The following is a 17,316-nucleotide window of genomic DNA, read 5'->3' as shown; positions in this document are numbered from 1 at the left end:
AGAACTGCTCAAAACGGTTTGAAACAGTTCCCAAACGATTTGGCATGTCAAAAATAGGGTGTACCCCAAATTTCAGCTTTCTTGGTCAATTTGGTAAAATTTTGATTTTTTCCCCTCATTTTTGGCCTAAATTTGATTTTCAAAAATTCACCAAAAATCGAAAAATGCACTTTAGCACTTGAAATTTTGACAGGTGATAAATTTTTGCTTGATCTTTCGATCTACCTTTGTACAGTTTGAAAAATTTTATGCAAGTCCTATGTTGGAACGCAAAATCTGCGACTTCGGCTGACCTGTCAATCAAAATGGCCGCCATTTTTTTTTAGTACAAGGGCTAGTAATGTTCCTTAGGACTCAACCTTTAAGAAAAAAGTTCCCCCGGTGGATCGACCAGGGGGGTGCAATTTATCCTTAAGTGGGCTCCCCGACTATTTAGAGTGAGGGAAAAAAATAATTATAACAGAAATTGTTCATTTTTCGACATAGTATAAATTCATTTCCGCATTTATTTTTTTCGGAATGAAAAATCATTTGTATTGTAGGTAGCCCCTTTAATTTGCAAGTTAGACAAAAAGTCACGGTAGGTCATTTTATTCATTTTTCCAAAGTGCCTAGGTACCTACCACCGACTCTCGTGGTCAAAATTGGATTTTGGCTCCTAGGTTTTGAAAACGTATTTTGCCCCTTCACTTAGTTCAATTTTCAAGATCAGTTGTATCCAAATCTGAAGCTTGTAAGCACTTTCTGGACACCCTGTATAATAGTATACTGCTAACCACAAACTAAAGAATAGAGGCAAGAGAACATGCGCGAGTCGCGGACGGTACAGGGATGAATGGGGTTGGAATCGTGAGGTATTCGGTGGTGAAGGGAGTCGAGGGAAAGACAGAAAGCGGTTTAGGAACGATGCATTGTAGGATAGAAAGAGAGAAAACGCGAGTGTACATAGAATAGAGAGAGAAAGAAGACTGGTTGGCTGGGACATTATACAGTCTACAACTGGGACTGGGATAAATCGGCGCGAGTTTTATATTGAGTTTGAACAGCAAAACAGCATATTTGTAGATTAGCTAGGAATCGTTTGTTATTCGTTCAGTTTCACAATGTTATGAAAATATAACGTTATCATTTTAGAAAATAGGTGTTTTGCTGGTGGAAAATATTGATTAACACCACTTCTTTCTGCATGTAATCAGTTTCGGTGTTGTTATTTTTATTGATAAATGATCAAAAAATTGTAATTGAAATGAATTACGAGTAATTGAGGCTTACCGAAATAATATTTAATGGACTACTGAAAGTAAGTATTACTCTCTATTTATATTGGTTATTTTACGCACGTTTTATAAGTACACAGATTTGAGTATTAATATTTGCAAGATGAACTGAAAATGTGTAAAAGATAAAAGTAGTATTACAAGGTCGATGATTGGTATAATGGATTCGGCCTCGAGGTACAGATTCGTGGTGAAAAGAATCGAAACAAAATTCAACTTTTTCGTTCTATGTAGTGGAACTCTGAAGTTGTTGAGATGAGAATTTTTTTGGCTGATTTCTGTTTATGAAAATATATTTTTTTTTGGGTCGTGAAGTGACCATAGAAGGACATTATGGGGGGGGGGGACTCATTCACCAACGCTAAAATTAACCCAGTGGATTCTCGAAAAGTGGCTTATTCTCGACCTATTTAACAAATTCATTTGTCTTTTTGGCTTGATTTCCAGGTGGACAGGTCGTCCATTTTTTTGACAAGCATAATATTTGTAATGGAAAAAATTCAAAATAACAAAAAAAAATTTGAAATTGGCACGAATTGCTGTACTTATATCTTGTCTAAAACTAACCAACCGAATTAGAATCGCATAAAATATTTTGAACTGGACAAAGCTGGATCGAAAAAGCATGACAAAATTCATCGCCAAAATTTCAAATGATGAAGTGCATATTTCGATTTTTGGTGAATTTAGGCCAAAAATGAGGGGAAAAAATCAAAATTTTACCAAATCGACCAAGAAAGCTAGGGATACACCCTATTTTCGACCTGTCAAATCGATTGGTAACTGTTTCAAACCGTTTTGACCAGTCCTGGAGCCTCCAGCAGATTTTTGAAACTCGAAATTCTCACAAAATTTCATTAAATGGAGTTGCAAAACCGAAATTAATTCTGAAAACTGATTTCAATTCGCAGCAAAGTCGACTACAGGTAAATTTCAAGTTGTTTTGGAGCCTCCAGCAATTTTTCGAAAATTACTGGAGCCTCCAGTAAATTTTTGAAACTTGAAAAATGAATATGGAAAGCTGAAATTAACTATGCACTCCAATTTTAACACCCTCTGAAGACGACTTAAGGTGGGTTCAAGTAATTTTTTGAGCCTCCAATGACTTTTTGAAAGGTTTGTTTCATGGCGTTTTTAGGAGAATTGAAATTTACAAAAAGTAGCTGGAAGTTTCAAAACCACTTGAAAGCACCATGCAGTCGACTTCATATTATATTGAAATTAGTTAGTAGGGTAAATTTCGGATTGCTAACCCCATTTGATGACATTTTGGGGAAATTTCAAGTTTCAAAAATCTACTGGAGGCTCCAGTAATTTTCAAAAAATTGCTGGTGGCTCCAAAACGACTTGAAATTCACCTGCAGTCGACTTCATAGCGTATTGAAATTAGTTTGCAGAATAAATTTCGATTTTCCAACTTCATTTGAAGAAATTTTGTGAGAATTTCGAGTTTAAAAAATCTACTGGAGGCTCCAGAACTGGTCAAAACGGTTTGAAACAGTTTCCAATTGATTTGACAGGTCAAAAATAGGGTATATCCCAAATTTCAGCTTTCGTGGTCAATTTGGTAAAATTTTGATTTTTTCTCACATTTTTAGCCAAAATTTGATTTTTGAAAATTTACCAAAAATCGAAAAAGCACTAAGCACTTGAATTTTTAACAGGTAATGAATTTTTGTCTGCTCTTATTCGATCTAACTTTGTACGGTTTAAAACATTACATGCTGACCCATTTGACCCCTATGTTTACGTATCTGTCGAAAAAGTTGAAAAAACCCTTTCACTCGATGAAATGAACTCCTCACAAAAAATCGAAATTCGAAAAAATTCAATTTTCAAATTTCAATCATCAAAAAAAGTTTAAATTTATTCAGTTGTCTTATTTTGACCTCTTTCTGACGTATTTCATGAAAAAGTTGATTAAATTACACTCACAACAAAAAAATAAAAATTCGTTCATTTTTTGAATCTTTTAGAATTTTGATTTTTTTGTCATTCGTGAGGAATTCATTTCATCGAGTAAAAGGGTTTATCAACTCTTTCGACAGATACGTAAAAATAGGGGTCAAATGGGTCAACTTCGCTAATGAAAACTTTTTTTCATGTCTAAAATCAAAAAAACGCATTTTTTTCGCAATCTTTGAATTTTTTTAAATCGATCTTGCAACATGTTACCATCCCAATTGTTTAAGATGTTGTTCAGCATGAAAAATTGTGCCCAATATATTTTTTTCAGAATTTTTGAGAGTCGGATCGATATAAAAACTACGTTTCGAAACTTTTTGAGCTAATTTTTTGTACGAAAAAAAGTGGCAACACTGATTTTTATGATATCACCAATTAGCCTTTCAAAACCCCTAACTATTAGAAAAAGTTCCATTCTGGTAAGTATCGCGGTTATTGAGTATTTCACTGCTGAAATGGAAGATATTTTAGGATCACTGAAAACTTTAACACCCCCCCCCCCCCCCCGCTGCCTAAAAAATGAGTTAGAGGGCTGCGATTTGCGCCATTGGTCATCCCTTCGGAAGGTCTTTCCACAGGAAAAATTTCAAAAAAATCGCCGAACCCCCTACCAATTCTTGGTCTAATTGACGTGGAATGTCCCAGTATTAATAATGGTGTAAATCGCAGCCCTCTAGCCCTTTTTTAAATGCTGCTAGGGGGTATCAAAGTTTTCAGTGAACTTGAAATATCATCCATTTCAGCAGTAGATTACTCGATAACCGCGATACCTACTAAAATGATTTTTTTTTCAATAGTTTGGGGTTTTGTAAGGCATTTTAGTGATATCATAAAAATCAGTGTTGCCAATTTTTTTCGTACGAAAAATTAGCTTGAAATGTTTCAAAACGTAGTTTTCATATCGTTCCAACTCTCAAAAATTCATTCATTATGTTATGGATAACTTTTCATGCTGAACGACGTATTAAAAAGTTGAGATGGCATTATGTCGTAAAGTCGAATTTAAAAAATTTAAAGTTTGCGAAAAAATGTGATTTTCTGATTTAAAACATGAAAAAAAGTTTCGAGTGGTGAAGTTGACCCATTTGACCCCTATTTTTACGTATCCGTTGAAAAAACCCCTTTCACTCGATGAAACGAACTAATCACAAAAAAATCAAAATTCAAAAATTAAATGATTTTTTTTGCGATGAATGTATTTTTTATAAACGTTTTCATGAAATACGTCAGAAAGAGATCAAATAAAGACTACTGAATAAATTTAAACTGTTTTTGATGTTCGGAATTAAAAATGACATTTTTTTGAATTTTTATTTATTTTTTGATGAGTTTATTTCATCGAGTAAAAAGGTTTTTTCGACTCTTACAACGAATACGTAAAAATAGGGGTAAACTGCGTCAACTTCACCAATCAACACTTTTTTTCAACTCATCTACCTATCTAATCTTGAGCATTTATTTAAAAAAAAAAAATATGTACCTAAGTGAAGTGTGTACCTTACCTACCTCTCAGTGAAAAATTATTGTTTGGTTATCAATAAACAAACATTCAACCTCTTTGTAACTCAAAACATTATAGTGAATCACTGAATCTTGCAAGTAATACAACAGTTTCATTCTAGATTTCTTGCCTGTATTATTGCTAATTATGCAACTAACCCACCAATCCTAATTTCAGATCACCCCCAATGGACTCCAGAGGAATGTACGATTCGCAAGTTCAAAATGAAACACCCTCGGATGAGTTTGTGCTCCATGCCAAATTTCCAAGCTTACAACAGATGGCATACAGCAAAATAGCTATTGCAGTGTGGTATAAATACAGTTCAACTCCAAACCGCCGACGACAATACGAACTACTGGTATATGATTATGATCATTCGTCTACTGATAAAATAGAACTAATGGATTGCCATAAACTGATAGAAACTTTGACGATGCCTCGATTTATGAAAGAAAACTTGATAAAATATCTAAAGAGAGTTCGCAAAGAAACATTTTATTGCACTGAATACTTCACAGAGCGTATACTTTCAAATGACTTATTATACGAGTATGGAATCGACCGAACCGCTCAAGTTGATTGGGAGTATTTTGTATGGTGTCCGGATGGTCGAATCAATTATAAAAGCACTGCCATCAAAATGCTACGTTCGGGCGTGTTGACTGAGGTGCAGAAGTTTGCCATCGTGTGCAGATTCTGCCTGGAAAATGAGATCGAAAGCTTCGATCTAAATCGCCGTCCTATGAAAACGTTTGTTTCAAAAGTATGTATAGACCGCGATCCGTTATTGTTTTACTGGATCTGTTACCTGAAGAACGAATTACATAGAGTTACACCATTATTCTTACTTTCTTCAAATAATTACCGCATGGAAGCGGAAGCGTTTGAGTATTTATGGAATCGTTTGAGTGCTGAAGATCAAGTATCCTTAATAAGTGACAAATTACTTACAGTCTCAACTTCTCCCTGGCGTGATAGCCTGTTTCTCAAGATGTCTCACGATCAATTAACAAATTTACTATTCCGTCGACCAGTTAATATGATATTACTTTTTCTCAACAATTTAGAAATACCTGAGTGGGCAATTATGGCTTGGAAACGGTGTAAAAATAGCATATCTAATGAGCATTTTGTCGCGTTGTTGCACAGTCTACTTGGCCAATTTCGCTACAAGCTTATCCGTAAACAAGAACGCAAAATGAGAGTTTTATTGGAAATTTGGAATACGGCCAACGATCACCAGAAGAATCATGCAGCGAGGCAGGCACGATTAGAAGAAGCTGTCGTCCGTCTACTCTCAGTAAATCCTATTAGATTATTTGTACGAGTATATTTTGCATCAGATGAAGCACGTCTCTGGATAAAACTAGCACCCAGTTGTTTCAAATTTTTACTGAAATTTTTATCTTTTACAAGTGCGGATTTCAGAAAAAATCTTATTCTCCGAGGTGACCTCTCATTTATTTTTCATTTTGATTTTCACGTGGTACATGAAATATTTGAGTTATGCTTGCCAAATTCATCTCAAGATGAGGTGCAATTCGAAACTGAACCGAGTAACTTCAAAATTCGTCCTTATTTTTGCATAATTTTATACACTGTAGAAGATCAGGATGAATTGAATGAAAGATTGTTGCGTTCCTTTGAAAACTTGAATATTCCTTCAAAAGATCTACTGCAAAAATTCATCGAGTCATTGGCTATAGCCCATAAAAGAGTACAGTCAACTCGCGATACCTCTGATTATCTAAGATTGAGTAAATTCATCAACAAAATCCTGCAAGAAAATGTATTAACAGTGTTGAAAATGAAAGAATCGTACTTTTCGTCATTCATTTCTGCCACCAGTGATCCGTATGAACGCTACGGTAGTTTGGATGAACTTAGCAAACTAATTGAGCAGGAGTTTGTACATGAACATCTGCAAGAGTTGAAACACCGATTCGCTAAAATACTCCAAACAACAAGTGTTGAACGATGGGTTTGGATGGTGTCAAATTATGAAGATTTCACCCGTGTGTTTTCGTGGTGCTTTGAAAATGAAGAAGAAATGTTTCTACAGGTTAAACGTTGTATACCAATTAACGATATTATTGGTAAGGTTCTTGATGTTAGTAAAATTATGCGCAGAATGGCGAATTTTAGTAACTTGCAGAGATTTCTAGAGTGGTATTTCTCTGTTGTAGAGGGTGAAACAATACAATCTTTTAGACATAGTATAAGGAATGATCCTGAGACTGCAAAAATACGAGCAGTAGAAATGATAAAGGAATACGACAAGGACCAGCAGCCTTGTAGAGAATTTTTGCGGTGGATTGGCCACCGTATTGATCTCCATGTTAAAAGAAGTACCTATGGCATCGTGATATCTTTTTTCTTTTTTCTTTTTTTTGCTATTTTGTCTGTAATATATGTTCATCTCTAAACGTAAGCTAATATATACATAGGTCTTTGGCTTAAGTATAAATACCTATATCTACTGAAGACATCTATGTACATATTTGTAATTCGTAATAAAAATATTCAATTTCACTTTCTGACCATTTCCAACTGTTTTTCATAAATGTACCTATCATTTCATACGCAAGTTTTGCAAAATGTTGCTTGACTTTACTGAGCTGACAATGAGTTTCATCATTTTGAAAAAAAAAAAAACACGTAAGACGATTCCATGAGGTTTTGCTTAAATTTTCAGATGTCTTTCAACTGTTTTTGTGTTCGTTTACTGAGCGTTATAAATACTTAATGATATGTTATGCAACGTTTTCTCAGATTTTACTTGTAATTTTTATGACAATCTTACAGTTGTTTGTATCATTTTATTCTATTTCAACAAATTTGTAGTTGATTTGATCAAGTTTTCGCATTTTCGGCAATTTTTTCCCGCCACTTGAAACATTTTTTGGGATAATTTTGTCCAGACTTTTTAATGTTCCATCAAAACCAATTTTAGCATTTTTTTTGCGCTTTTCAATCAATTTTTACTAAGTAAGTAAATTATTAATAATTTCCAATATTTTGAGTATACCTACTGGTATTGATTTTACAATATTTCCTCTTGTTAGACTGTATTCAAGCACAAATGAGATATGGTGGAAAGATGAGAATGATTCCCTAACCAGTGAAAAATTAAAAATATCTTTATACGAGAATTTTTAATAGGTATCAAGAAGAAACCATTTACTTACCCCTTGCTAGCTCACAAGGGAACCACTTCAGGTGTCACGCTTCGATTTGAACGGGACCGTGATTTTCGGATAGAGCATAGTCTAAAACCCTCAAAACCAAATTTTCAGCTGCCCCAGTTCATTTTTCGATTTTTGGCGAATTTTTGAAAATTCAAAATTGACTGTTTTTGGCGATTCATGCTTTTTTAACCCTTAAAGACCCAGTCTAATCCTGAGATGTTGTGTGAAAATGCTTTCAATTTCCTGAATTAGATCATCACAAGCATCACTTTAACCCACAGTTTGCTCCCCAGCCCCTTAAAGCCGTCTCGTAAAAGCCGTACCAATTTATTTAATTTTCCTTGAAAACCGAGAAAGCAAAAACCCCAATGAGGTCAATCATGGAATTGAATGATATAGTATCATTATGTGTACTGAATGAGTGAAAGCATATCCCCAAAGAACATCCCACCCCTTTTTGGGGGGCAAATTTTCAAAAAAGTTGGGATAAAAAAATTGGACCCATGCTCCATTTTTGGATAAACATATTGATGGTAGACCCTTCACAAAATGAAATCATGAAAGGTGTGAAAATGGTGGACCAGAGCGATTTTTTGAAAATTTTATTCGCTTGTCTCGATAAAAACCTGAAAAAACAGAGCATGAATACGCAAAGTACATAATATGGGAAATATTATCAAGTAGGCTTGAAATGACAGAAACAAGAATTGAAAGGAACACAGATGCTTTTAACAGCACATAAGTTCAGATAATCTACAATCCACCCATCAAATCTGTTTATCACTCCATGGATATTCTTTCTCGATATTTGTCACCAAATAGTTACATCCTACAAAGGTTAGCAGTACGATTGTTTTTCTGCAGAAATATCGAAATAGGTTTATCAACCACTTTGAAAAGCTTTACACTGTCAAATTGCAGCACTCCCTGGCATTTCATAATGTTGAAGCATTCATGAAGAAGTCACTATCCCTCCTCGATCATTGATAGTGTAGTTCAACATCATGAAATATTATGATTGGAAACAACGAATTCTGCTCAAGCAATTTTCAAGATGTACAACTTCACTATCAATGATCGGGGAGGGATAGTGACTTCTTCATGAATGCTTCAACATTATGAAATGCCAGAGACAGCTGCAATTTGACAGTGTAAAGCTTTTCAAAGTGGTAGATAAGCCTATTTCGATACTTCTGCAGAAAAACAATTGTACCACTAACCTTTTGCGGGATGTAACTATTTGTTGACAAATATCGAGAAAGAATATCAACTTCAGCAGGAATTTCTCAAAACATTCAAAAGTTCAGAGTTGTGGTTGAACAACAGTTGAAAGCTTTTTACTGAATCTCAAATCCCCTGAATTGGCGAGTCCGCTATCACCAGGATCGCTACTGTCGCGTGTTGATTATGGGATAGGAGGTTATCACACACCATTGTTAATTATGGTGGTGTATGGATTTAGGAAATAAATTATTGAATTATAATACCATTTTGGTTTTGCTGAAAATGGGTGATTGTGATATTGAGATTATTGAGGTGGGCATATGTATGCCATACATCACAACTTACTTTGAAGGGGCAATACGGCCTTTCAGTGAAGGAAAAGCTATACTGAACACTGGTAAATACCTAAAGAATGTTTATAGAATCGGAGGTAAGTATAGTAATTTTTATAAATTATTTTCATAGCTATGATTTAATTTCATTAAATCTTTTCATCTGTAGATGGTAATGATGCAAATGTAATGACGTTCAAGGCAACATGCATCCAGTCCTCTGGGGTTTTTTCACCCCCTCATCAAATTATGGTGAAATTTAATCAAATAACAACAGAAATTCAAGGTACATGTTCATGTACTGGAGGCTCCTCAGGAAAATGCAAGCATGTTTGCGCATTACTGATGTACTTAGACAGGTATGAGTACCTACACATATTCAAGTTCTGAAGTTCATAATTGAAATTTTTTACACCTATGTATTATGAAGCATATTTTCATTACAGACTTGATAACATTGAATCACTGACAACAGTGAGTTGTACAGATGTGAGGTGCAGCTGGAATCAGGAAACTATAAAAGAACTTTACCAACCAATACCTGTTAAAGAATATTGTCATATTGGCAAAAATACAGCAACAATTAAAAAGAGTAAGATTAGGGTTGGAGAAATTCCAACAGGTGGAGCTTTAGCAAAAACGAAGTTGAAATGCCATCAGCTGTTGAATGCAGGTATGTGGAATTGCGGATACATTTCTTCATTGCGTAGTGCTACCTACATTTTCATTTTTTATGTAATTATTTCACTTTTTACAGCATTTTCACAGTCTGCTCATGTTAAACAAAAACGGGGAAGAGGTACAGTGGCAGATGTTTCTTCTTTACGTTATTCTGTCCGACTCCTAGTAAATGATTTGAAGATTCTATTAGAAGGGAATGGTACAGATTTAACTGATTTGTATGGAACGGATACTATACATTTCGAAAATGATGAACAGAACGAATTGGAAAATTTTTATAACTGCTGTGTGAATGTAAAGTTGGAAGAAGCCATTGAAATTCAAAATGATAGTTGCTTTCAAAGAAATGACCCACTTTGGCAGGATGAACGAAAAGCAAGTTTAAATTTTGAAGTACATTCATAATTCATATTTTTATTTTCAATTCCAATTTACGATTATTCCATTTCATTATAGGTCAGGATCACTGGAAGTGTGGCGCATCCCATATTCACCTACAGGAAAACCCAACCAGAGGACTGGAGAAAGAAAATAGAAACTATTTTCTTCAAAACTGTTGAGCCTACTAAGGATATGATTTTTGGTATTCAGAATGAGTACACTGCCATTGAGATTTTTTTAAAAAATTTTAGTTTATCTGAAATGGAAAATTTTACTCTTATGAATGAAGTTGGTCTGCTCATCAATCCAAAGTGCCCATACCTTGCATTCAGCCCTGATGCAATTTTAAGAAGCGGAGATGGAGAATACATACTGATTGAAGTTAAATGCCCCAAAAAAGGCCGTCTACTTCCACCAAGTGAACTCATTTCAGAGCTGCCGTATTTAAATGTTTCAACGGATGGTCATATTACTTTAAAACGAAATCATACCTATGGCTATTTCACCCAAATACAGCTGGGCCTTGGGCTGTTTGGCATAAAAAAGGCTCTTTTCATTGTATATTGTAAGAAAAGTAATTGCATAATCCACATTGATGTGCCATTTGATGCTGAGTATTTTACAAATGTGCTTTCAACTTTAAAGAGAAAGTATTTCCGTTTCATTTTGCCAGAAATTCACAGAGTACTCATGTCACCAAATGATCAAGAAACTTCGTGATTTTTTTATTTGTTTTTTTTTTGGTCATATTTGTAATAATTAAAAATGTTATAGTTTATTTTACTTGATGTTGAATAATTTGTGATTTTACCTATAGTCCATTTTACTTAACTTTAAGTATACATTCAAGTCTCATGTTGATCATTTTTTTTTTTTTTGATAATTTCTGTAATCTGTTGAGTGAATTTTACTGAATAATAAAACATGATTTCAGAAGAAATAATTATTATTTCTGAAGCACACCATACTAACAGAAATTATATAAATAAATATATTCACATGTAATATTATCTTACTGTTAGTAATGGAGTACACCAGGTATAAATATTTTATAAAAAGTTCAATTTTATCAAGATATCAGAAACGAATATCACTAAGAATCGGATTCGAGAGATTTACCAACGCACATATCACAGTAACTATTTTATCAATACACTCCAAATAAGATAGGTGCATATCATGTCTCAAAAAATCGAAAATTTTTATTCTCTGCATAATTCGCTCAACATGTACCCGAGCTTTTGCAATCAAATTGTTTTTGATACAATCTTCTGCACTCAATTTTCCTTGTTTTCCAACGAAGGGTGGTTGTATTAATTCAATTCCAGCCAGTACACATTCGTCATTGATCAAAAAACCCTTATCCACCATTATTGCGTCTCCCACCTCACATTTGCTAATTACATTATCATAATTAAATATAAATTTATCCGAAGTTCGCCCACCAAAAACTGGACTGACGTATGTTATGAGCCCGCTAGGGGCAATTCCAATCAATATCTTAATAGTATGGGCAGATTTATAGTGGGAGTATGTCCTAGTTCGGCAAATCAAACACTGAAATTTTTGAATTTTAACTTCAGTACAATCTAATATCACTCTAGTATTTGGGAAATGTTGACGAAAAACTAGAGGTAAATTTTCTCTGATATTGTTTCTGTCTGGCCAAGAAATATAATCCTTCAAAATTTCATACAATATGGTGATAGTGGCCATAAAAACTTCCATTGCATACGATTTAGTGATATTGAAAAAAACTCTCAGAACAGACATACGAATATTTGTTTTCAGCTTCATTATAGCGTAAGTAATACTCGTTCACGAATACACAATTTGTAACTTCGCTGGCCATAAGTCAAGTTTAAATCATGACAAAACAGTTCAACAGCAGCACAAATTTGTTCAAATTTTTCAAACGATGGTATTCCGGTGCAAGTCAGTATTGCTTCATCATTACTTACGATATCAATAAATTTCACTCCATAGTTGCCTATGAGAGTATTCACTTGCAGAGACGCATCCTTCAACAAGCGGCCTGTATTTTCCAAATTTTCGTCTGATTTATCAGCATCACTATTGGCGGCTGCAGCAGAATCATCTTCTTGAGATGCAATATTATTCGGTGAAATTGACGTTGTAGAATCATTACTGAGTGCTTCGGGGACATGTTTATGAAACCTGTTGCAGAAAAAGTTTATTAAAGTGCAAATCACAAGTTTAAATATCTGAAATCACGACAGTGAAAAAATGATCAAGTATAAACTAACAAGCTCTCAAGTAATAACGATCGTTTACTAGCTAGAACACTCCGATTCTTAATTGAAGCTTTCTTAGCATTCGATGGACTTTTCTGCACAGCTGATTTAGGTAAGTTTCGAGAAGGTATCGCAGTTTCTTTCAAACGCTTGATTTTGCCTTTGGCTCTGTCTGATTCTGAAACATACGTGTAAAGTATTCAATGCACTGCTATTATCTATTCATCAAAATTACGTTTTAATCAATGATAAACTTACGTGGCTTGAAATCTTCCTCTACGAAGTGTTTACCACAAACGTTCACGTACTTCTTAACTTTTCCCATTCTCAAAGCAATAATCCATTTATTTCTACGAATAGGGTCTTTCACAGCATCGGGTAATTTATATAAGCCAACATTGGACCTAAATGAAAAAGCTAACAACTTACTACGTAATTAACAATGTTAAAATTTGGTTTCTATCACAACTTACCGGCCTTGACAACCAAAAACAGAACATTGTACATTCGATTTACTGCGCTTCTTTGCAGCTTTCTCTTCAGATAATGTTGCACAACCAATGTGATCGTCCATTTTCAGCGTTAAAGGTAAAATTAAATACAACACAACCGCAAATATTAATAATTGAAGTGATTTCTAATTCATTAACCCATTGTTATCATAATGTTTATTTTATCATATCCCATAACCAACAGTCTGCAACCACGACCTGTAGAGCGCGTACTTTGGTAGCGGACTCGCCAATCCTGTAGTCATAAGCTAGACACAATCTCATGATTGTAAACGACGACTTGTGCTCGTGCAATTTTCATGATGTAGAACTACATTATCTATGATCGGGAAGGGATAGTGACTTCTTCATGAATGCTTGAACATTATGAAATGCCAGGGAGTGCTGCAATTTGACTGTGTAAAGCTTTTCAAAGTGGTTGATAAACCTATTTCGATATTTCTGCAGAAAAACAATTGTACTGCTAACCTTTGTAGGATGTAACTATTTGGTGACAAATATCGAGAAAGAATATCCATGGAGTGATAAACAGATTTGATGGGTGGATTGTAGATTATCTGAACTTATGTGCTGTTAAAAGCATCTGTGTTCCTTTCAATTCTTGTTTCTGTCATTTCAAGCCTACTTGATAATATTTCCCATATTATGTACTTTGCGTATTCATGCTCTGTTTTTTCGGGTTTTTATCGAGACAAGCGAATAAAATTTTCAAAAAATCGCTCTGGTCCACCATTTTCACACCTTTCATGATTTCATTTTGTGAAGGGTCTACCATCAATATGTTTATCCAAAAATGGAGCATGGGTCCAATTTTTTTATCCCAACTTTTTTGAAAATTTGCCCCCCAAAAAGGGGTGGGATGTTCTTTGGGGATATGCTTTCACTCATTCAGTACACATAATGATACTATATCATTCAATTCCATGATTGACCTCATTGGGGTTTTTGCTTTCTCGGTTTTCAAGGAAAATTAAATAAATTGGTACGGCTTTTACGAGACGGCTTTAAGGGGCTGGGGAGCAAACTGTGGGTTAAAGTGATGCTTGTGATGATCTAATTCAGGAAATTGAAAGCATTTTCACACAACATCTCAGGATTAGCCTGGGTCTTTAAGGGTTAAAAAAAAGTACGTACTTGATCAATAAAAATGGTCAAAATAAGTCCCAAAACTAATATTAACTAGCCAACCCGTTAATCGCGCATACTGCGCGATTCTTCAAAACCTAAATGTACATTTTAAAAATTCATTAGCTAATATATAGAATGATCACGATTTGTTCACTGTTAGTTATTGGAAAATTCAAAAAAATGAGCTTCGCTTTTTCAGAAAGAATTGCAAAAAGGTATAATTTTTTTGACAATTATCGTCAAAAAGCCTTGTTTTTTTCCTATTAAGGGGATATTCTCAATACATAGTAGTAGTATAACCAAAATGCCTTATTTTACATTGGTCTTATGGGACAAAGTTTAATGTTATAATTTAGAGCCGCTGATGCATGGAATGGGCTCAAATTTGAAATACATGTTTTTCAAGACATTTTGAACAATCTTGTGCATGCATTTGTCAATATGTTGAATAGTTTTTCAATAAATACAGTTTTAAGAAACGTTGGATTTTTTCTCAAAAAGTCCAACATTTCATTAAATCGTATTTTTTCGAAAACTACTCAACGTATCGACAAATGCATGCACAGGATTGTTCAAAATGTTTTGAAAAACGTATTATACCCAATTTGAAGCTATTCCATGCACAAATGGCTTTGAATTATGTGTTTGAAGTTTGGCAGGCGGACAGATATACTACCATGTATTGAGAATATCCCCTTAAGTACAGATCAAAATTTTGCTTTTTGGTAAAAATTGATAAAAAATTTTGCTTTTAATGAAATTTGTAAAAAATCTGCGGCCTACCTTTTTTCCAAAAAATTGTTCAAAAATCTACCTGTTTTGCCAGAAACGGTTAATTGATAATTACCGTACTAAAAAGTTCTACTTTTTTTACAATACATAATTATTGAAAAGTTTTGAAAGGGTCTTTCTTTGTTTATATCTTATTCTCAAAAAGTTCCGCTCTTGGCTAACATTGTAATTCTTGATGAGGCTTTTTTTAAAATTAACAGAAAAAAATATTGTTTTATCGCAAAAAATTCCAATATGTACTTAATTTCAACTTTTATCACCAAGAGTCCAAAATTTACTCCAAAGCGTCGCTTTCTTCCCAAATGTATTCTAAAAACACTCATTCACTCTCATCAAAAATCAAAACAATGTCCAGTTTTTCAATAAAAGTTGCGAAAAAGTATTATCACTCTTTCCAACAATTGGCGAAAAGTCCTGGTTTCATTTCTTAAAAAGTCTAAAAAAATGATACCGAACTTTTTGGCAACATTGCAAACTCTTACCAAAAATAACAAAAAAAAAAACTTGTTTTTTACCCTATAGTTTTACCTAAAAGCAACAAAAATATTTGCAAAAAATGTAAACTACATATATAATTTTTTTTGTCGATAACTACCAAACTTGCTACTTTTTGCTAAAATTGAGAGTTTCTTTTTTTTTTTACCAAATCAGCAATCTTGTTTCTTTTAAATTTACAAAAATGTTTTGTTTTTTAGTTTTAAAAAACTCATTTTTTATCAGAAATTACCAAAAATGTCAGTAGTTTTTTTTTCTGTTCGCTAAGATTATCAAAGTCTCGACTCAAATGACTCAATCTGCTGCACCCTCTGCATAAATTGGTGAAAACTTTCAACCTTGCATATATGTATATGACTTGATCTGGTCAAATATCTCATGTCAAGAAATTTTGAGGTTTCACTCAACTTTTACCATCAACTTTTGAAAATTTCTGAAAAAAAACTAAGCGAAAGCTCAATGTTGACGATGCACCCTGAATGTTTTTTTATTATAAAATCAACTTTTTGTCATAACTTCGTTTCACATTTCAAAATTTAGTAAATGGTTTTCAAGCTTTTTTTAGCTCATGGTGAAAATTGTTGAACTTTCAACATAAACCTGCATATCTATGTACTTTTCAAAACCTTTCTATCAAGCGGCTGTTTATCAAAATCGGTTCAGCTGTTGCAGAGATCTTGCTGTGACAAAAAACCGACTCATAATGAACTTTTAAACTTTCGCTGAACTTTTGCCGACAATTTTTAAAAGCTTTTTACAGTCTAGAATGGTTTTTTCACTGTGCTCTTTCAAGGTACAATCTGTATATTTTTTTTACACATCAAATAAGATCAAATACTGCATGACCACAACTTTCAACTTTTGAAAGTTTTTTTTGTCATATGTTTTTTTTCCACGGAGACTTTTTGAGGTACATACAATGTAGGTACTTTTGTGTACCCACCAAATATGGCATAATCAATTATTAAGCTTTTTTGAGCTTATAGTGTAACTGTTTGAACTTTCAACATAAACCTGCACATCTACACTTCAAAGCCTTTCTCGATATGTCATTTATCAAAATTGGTTCAGCAGTTGCTAAGATCTCACAGACAAAAGAATCAGGTCATAATTCAAAACTTTCAAGCATTCACTTAGCTTTGACCTGGAACATTTTGAAACTTTTTTTCTTCAATATTTGTCTTTTTGTAATGCTCTTTCAAAGTACCTATATAATATAGTACGTACTTCTTTATATACGTTGAAGGCTTTGAGTATAGAGTTAACATCAATTATTGAGCTTTTTTGAGCTTAATGCGCAACTTTTTTGTGAACTTTTTTCTTAAACATTTGACTTCTTTTAATGCTCTTTCAAGGTATAATATACGTACTACTGTGCATACATTGAATGTACTACGTATAGGCTAAAATCAATTATTGAGCTTTTTTGAGCTTTACGGCGCAACTTTTTGAACTTTTAATTAAAACCTGCACATCTACGGGTCAAAAGCTTTTTTTTGAGACATCACCCAGCAAAATTGGTTCAGCCGTTCCTGAGATCTCAGAGTCAAAAGAATCCGGTCATAATTTTAATATACTTATA

The 17,316-nt window shown here is 33.7% G+C and overlaps 3 protein-coding genes across 4 annotated transcripts; 2 read left to right on the top strand and 1 right to left on the bottom strand.

Annotated features, from left to right (window-relative positions):
- Positions 1-250: 250 nt before the first annotated feature.
- On the top strand, positions 251-7,278 carry LOC135844729 (uncharacterized). Its single transcript, XM_065363053.1, has 2 exons — positions 251-1,300; positions 4,921-7,278. The coding sequence occupies exon 2, from the start codon at positions 4,931-4,933 to the stop codon at positions 7,169-7,171; it is 2,241 nt and encodes a 746-aa protein (XP_065219125.1). The 5' UTR covers positions 251-1,300; positions 4,921-4,930; the 3' UTR covers positions 7,172-7,278.
- A 135-nt stretch (positions 7,279-7,413) lies between these two features.
- LOC135844732 (uncharacterized) lies at positions 7,414-11,481 on the top strand. Of its 2 annotated transcripts, XM_065363058.1 has the most exons (5): positions 7,414-9,588; positions 9,660-9,849; positions 9,937-10,163; positions 10,248-10,546; positions 10,628-11,479. In XM_065363058.1, the coding sequence occupies exons 1-5, from the start codon at positions 9,387-9,389 to the stop codon at positions 11,270-11,272; spliced, it is 1,563 nt and encodes a 520-aa protein (XP_065219130.1). In that variant the 5' UTR covers positions 7,414-9,386; the 3' UTR covers positions 11,273-11,479. The 2 variants fall into 2 exon arrangements, with proteins under 2 accessions (XP_065219130.1, XP_065219129.1); XM_065363057.1 differs by having other exon boundaries at positions 9,937-10,546; positions 10,628-11,481.
- Positions 11,482-12,144: 663 nt separating this feature from the next.
- On the bottom strand, positions 12,145-14,747 carry LOC135844734 (uncharacterized). Its single transcript, XM_065363060.1, has 4 exons — positions 13,281-14,747; positions 13,066-13,211; positions 12,820-12,985; positions 12,145-12,730 (listed from the first exon to the last, which is right to left on the bottom strand). The coding sequence occupies exons 1-4, from the start codon at positions 13,379-13,381 to the stop codon at positions 12,349-12,351; spliced, it is 795 nt and encodes a 264-aa protein (XP_065219132.1). The 5' UTR covers positions 13,382-14,747; the 3' UTR covers positions 12,145-12,348.
- Between the last annotated feature and the right edge of the window lie 2,569 nt (positions 14,748-17,316).

This window comes from Planococcus citri, chromosome 4 (assembly GCF_950023065.1).
Source record: "Planococcus citri chromosome 4, ihPlaCitr1.1, whole genome shotgun sequence".
Classification (NCBI taxonomy): domain Eukaryota; kingdom Metazoa; phylum Arthropoda; class Insecta; order Hemiptera; family Pseudococcidae; genus Planococcus; species Planococcus citri.
Note: the sequence above shows the minus strand (reverse complement) of the source record. Positions and strands in the feature narration are given on the sequence as shown.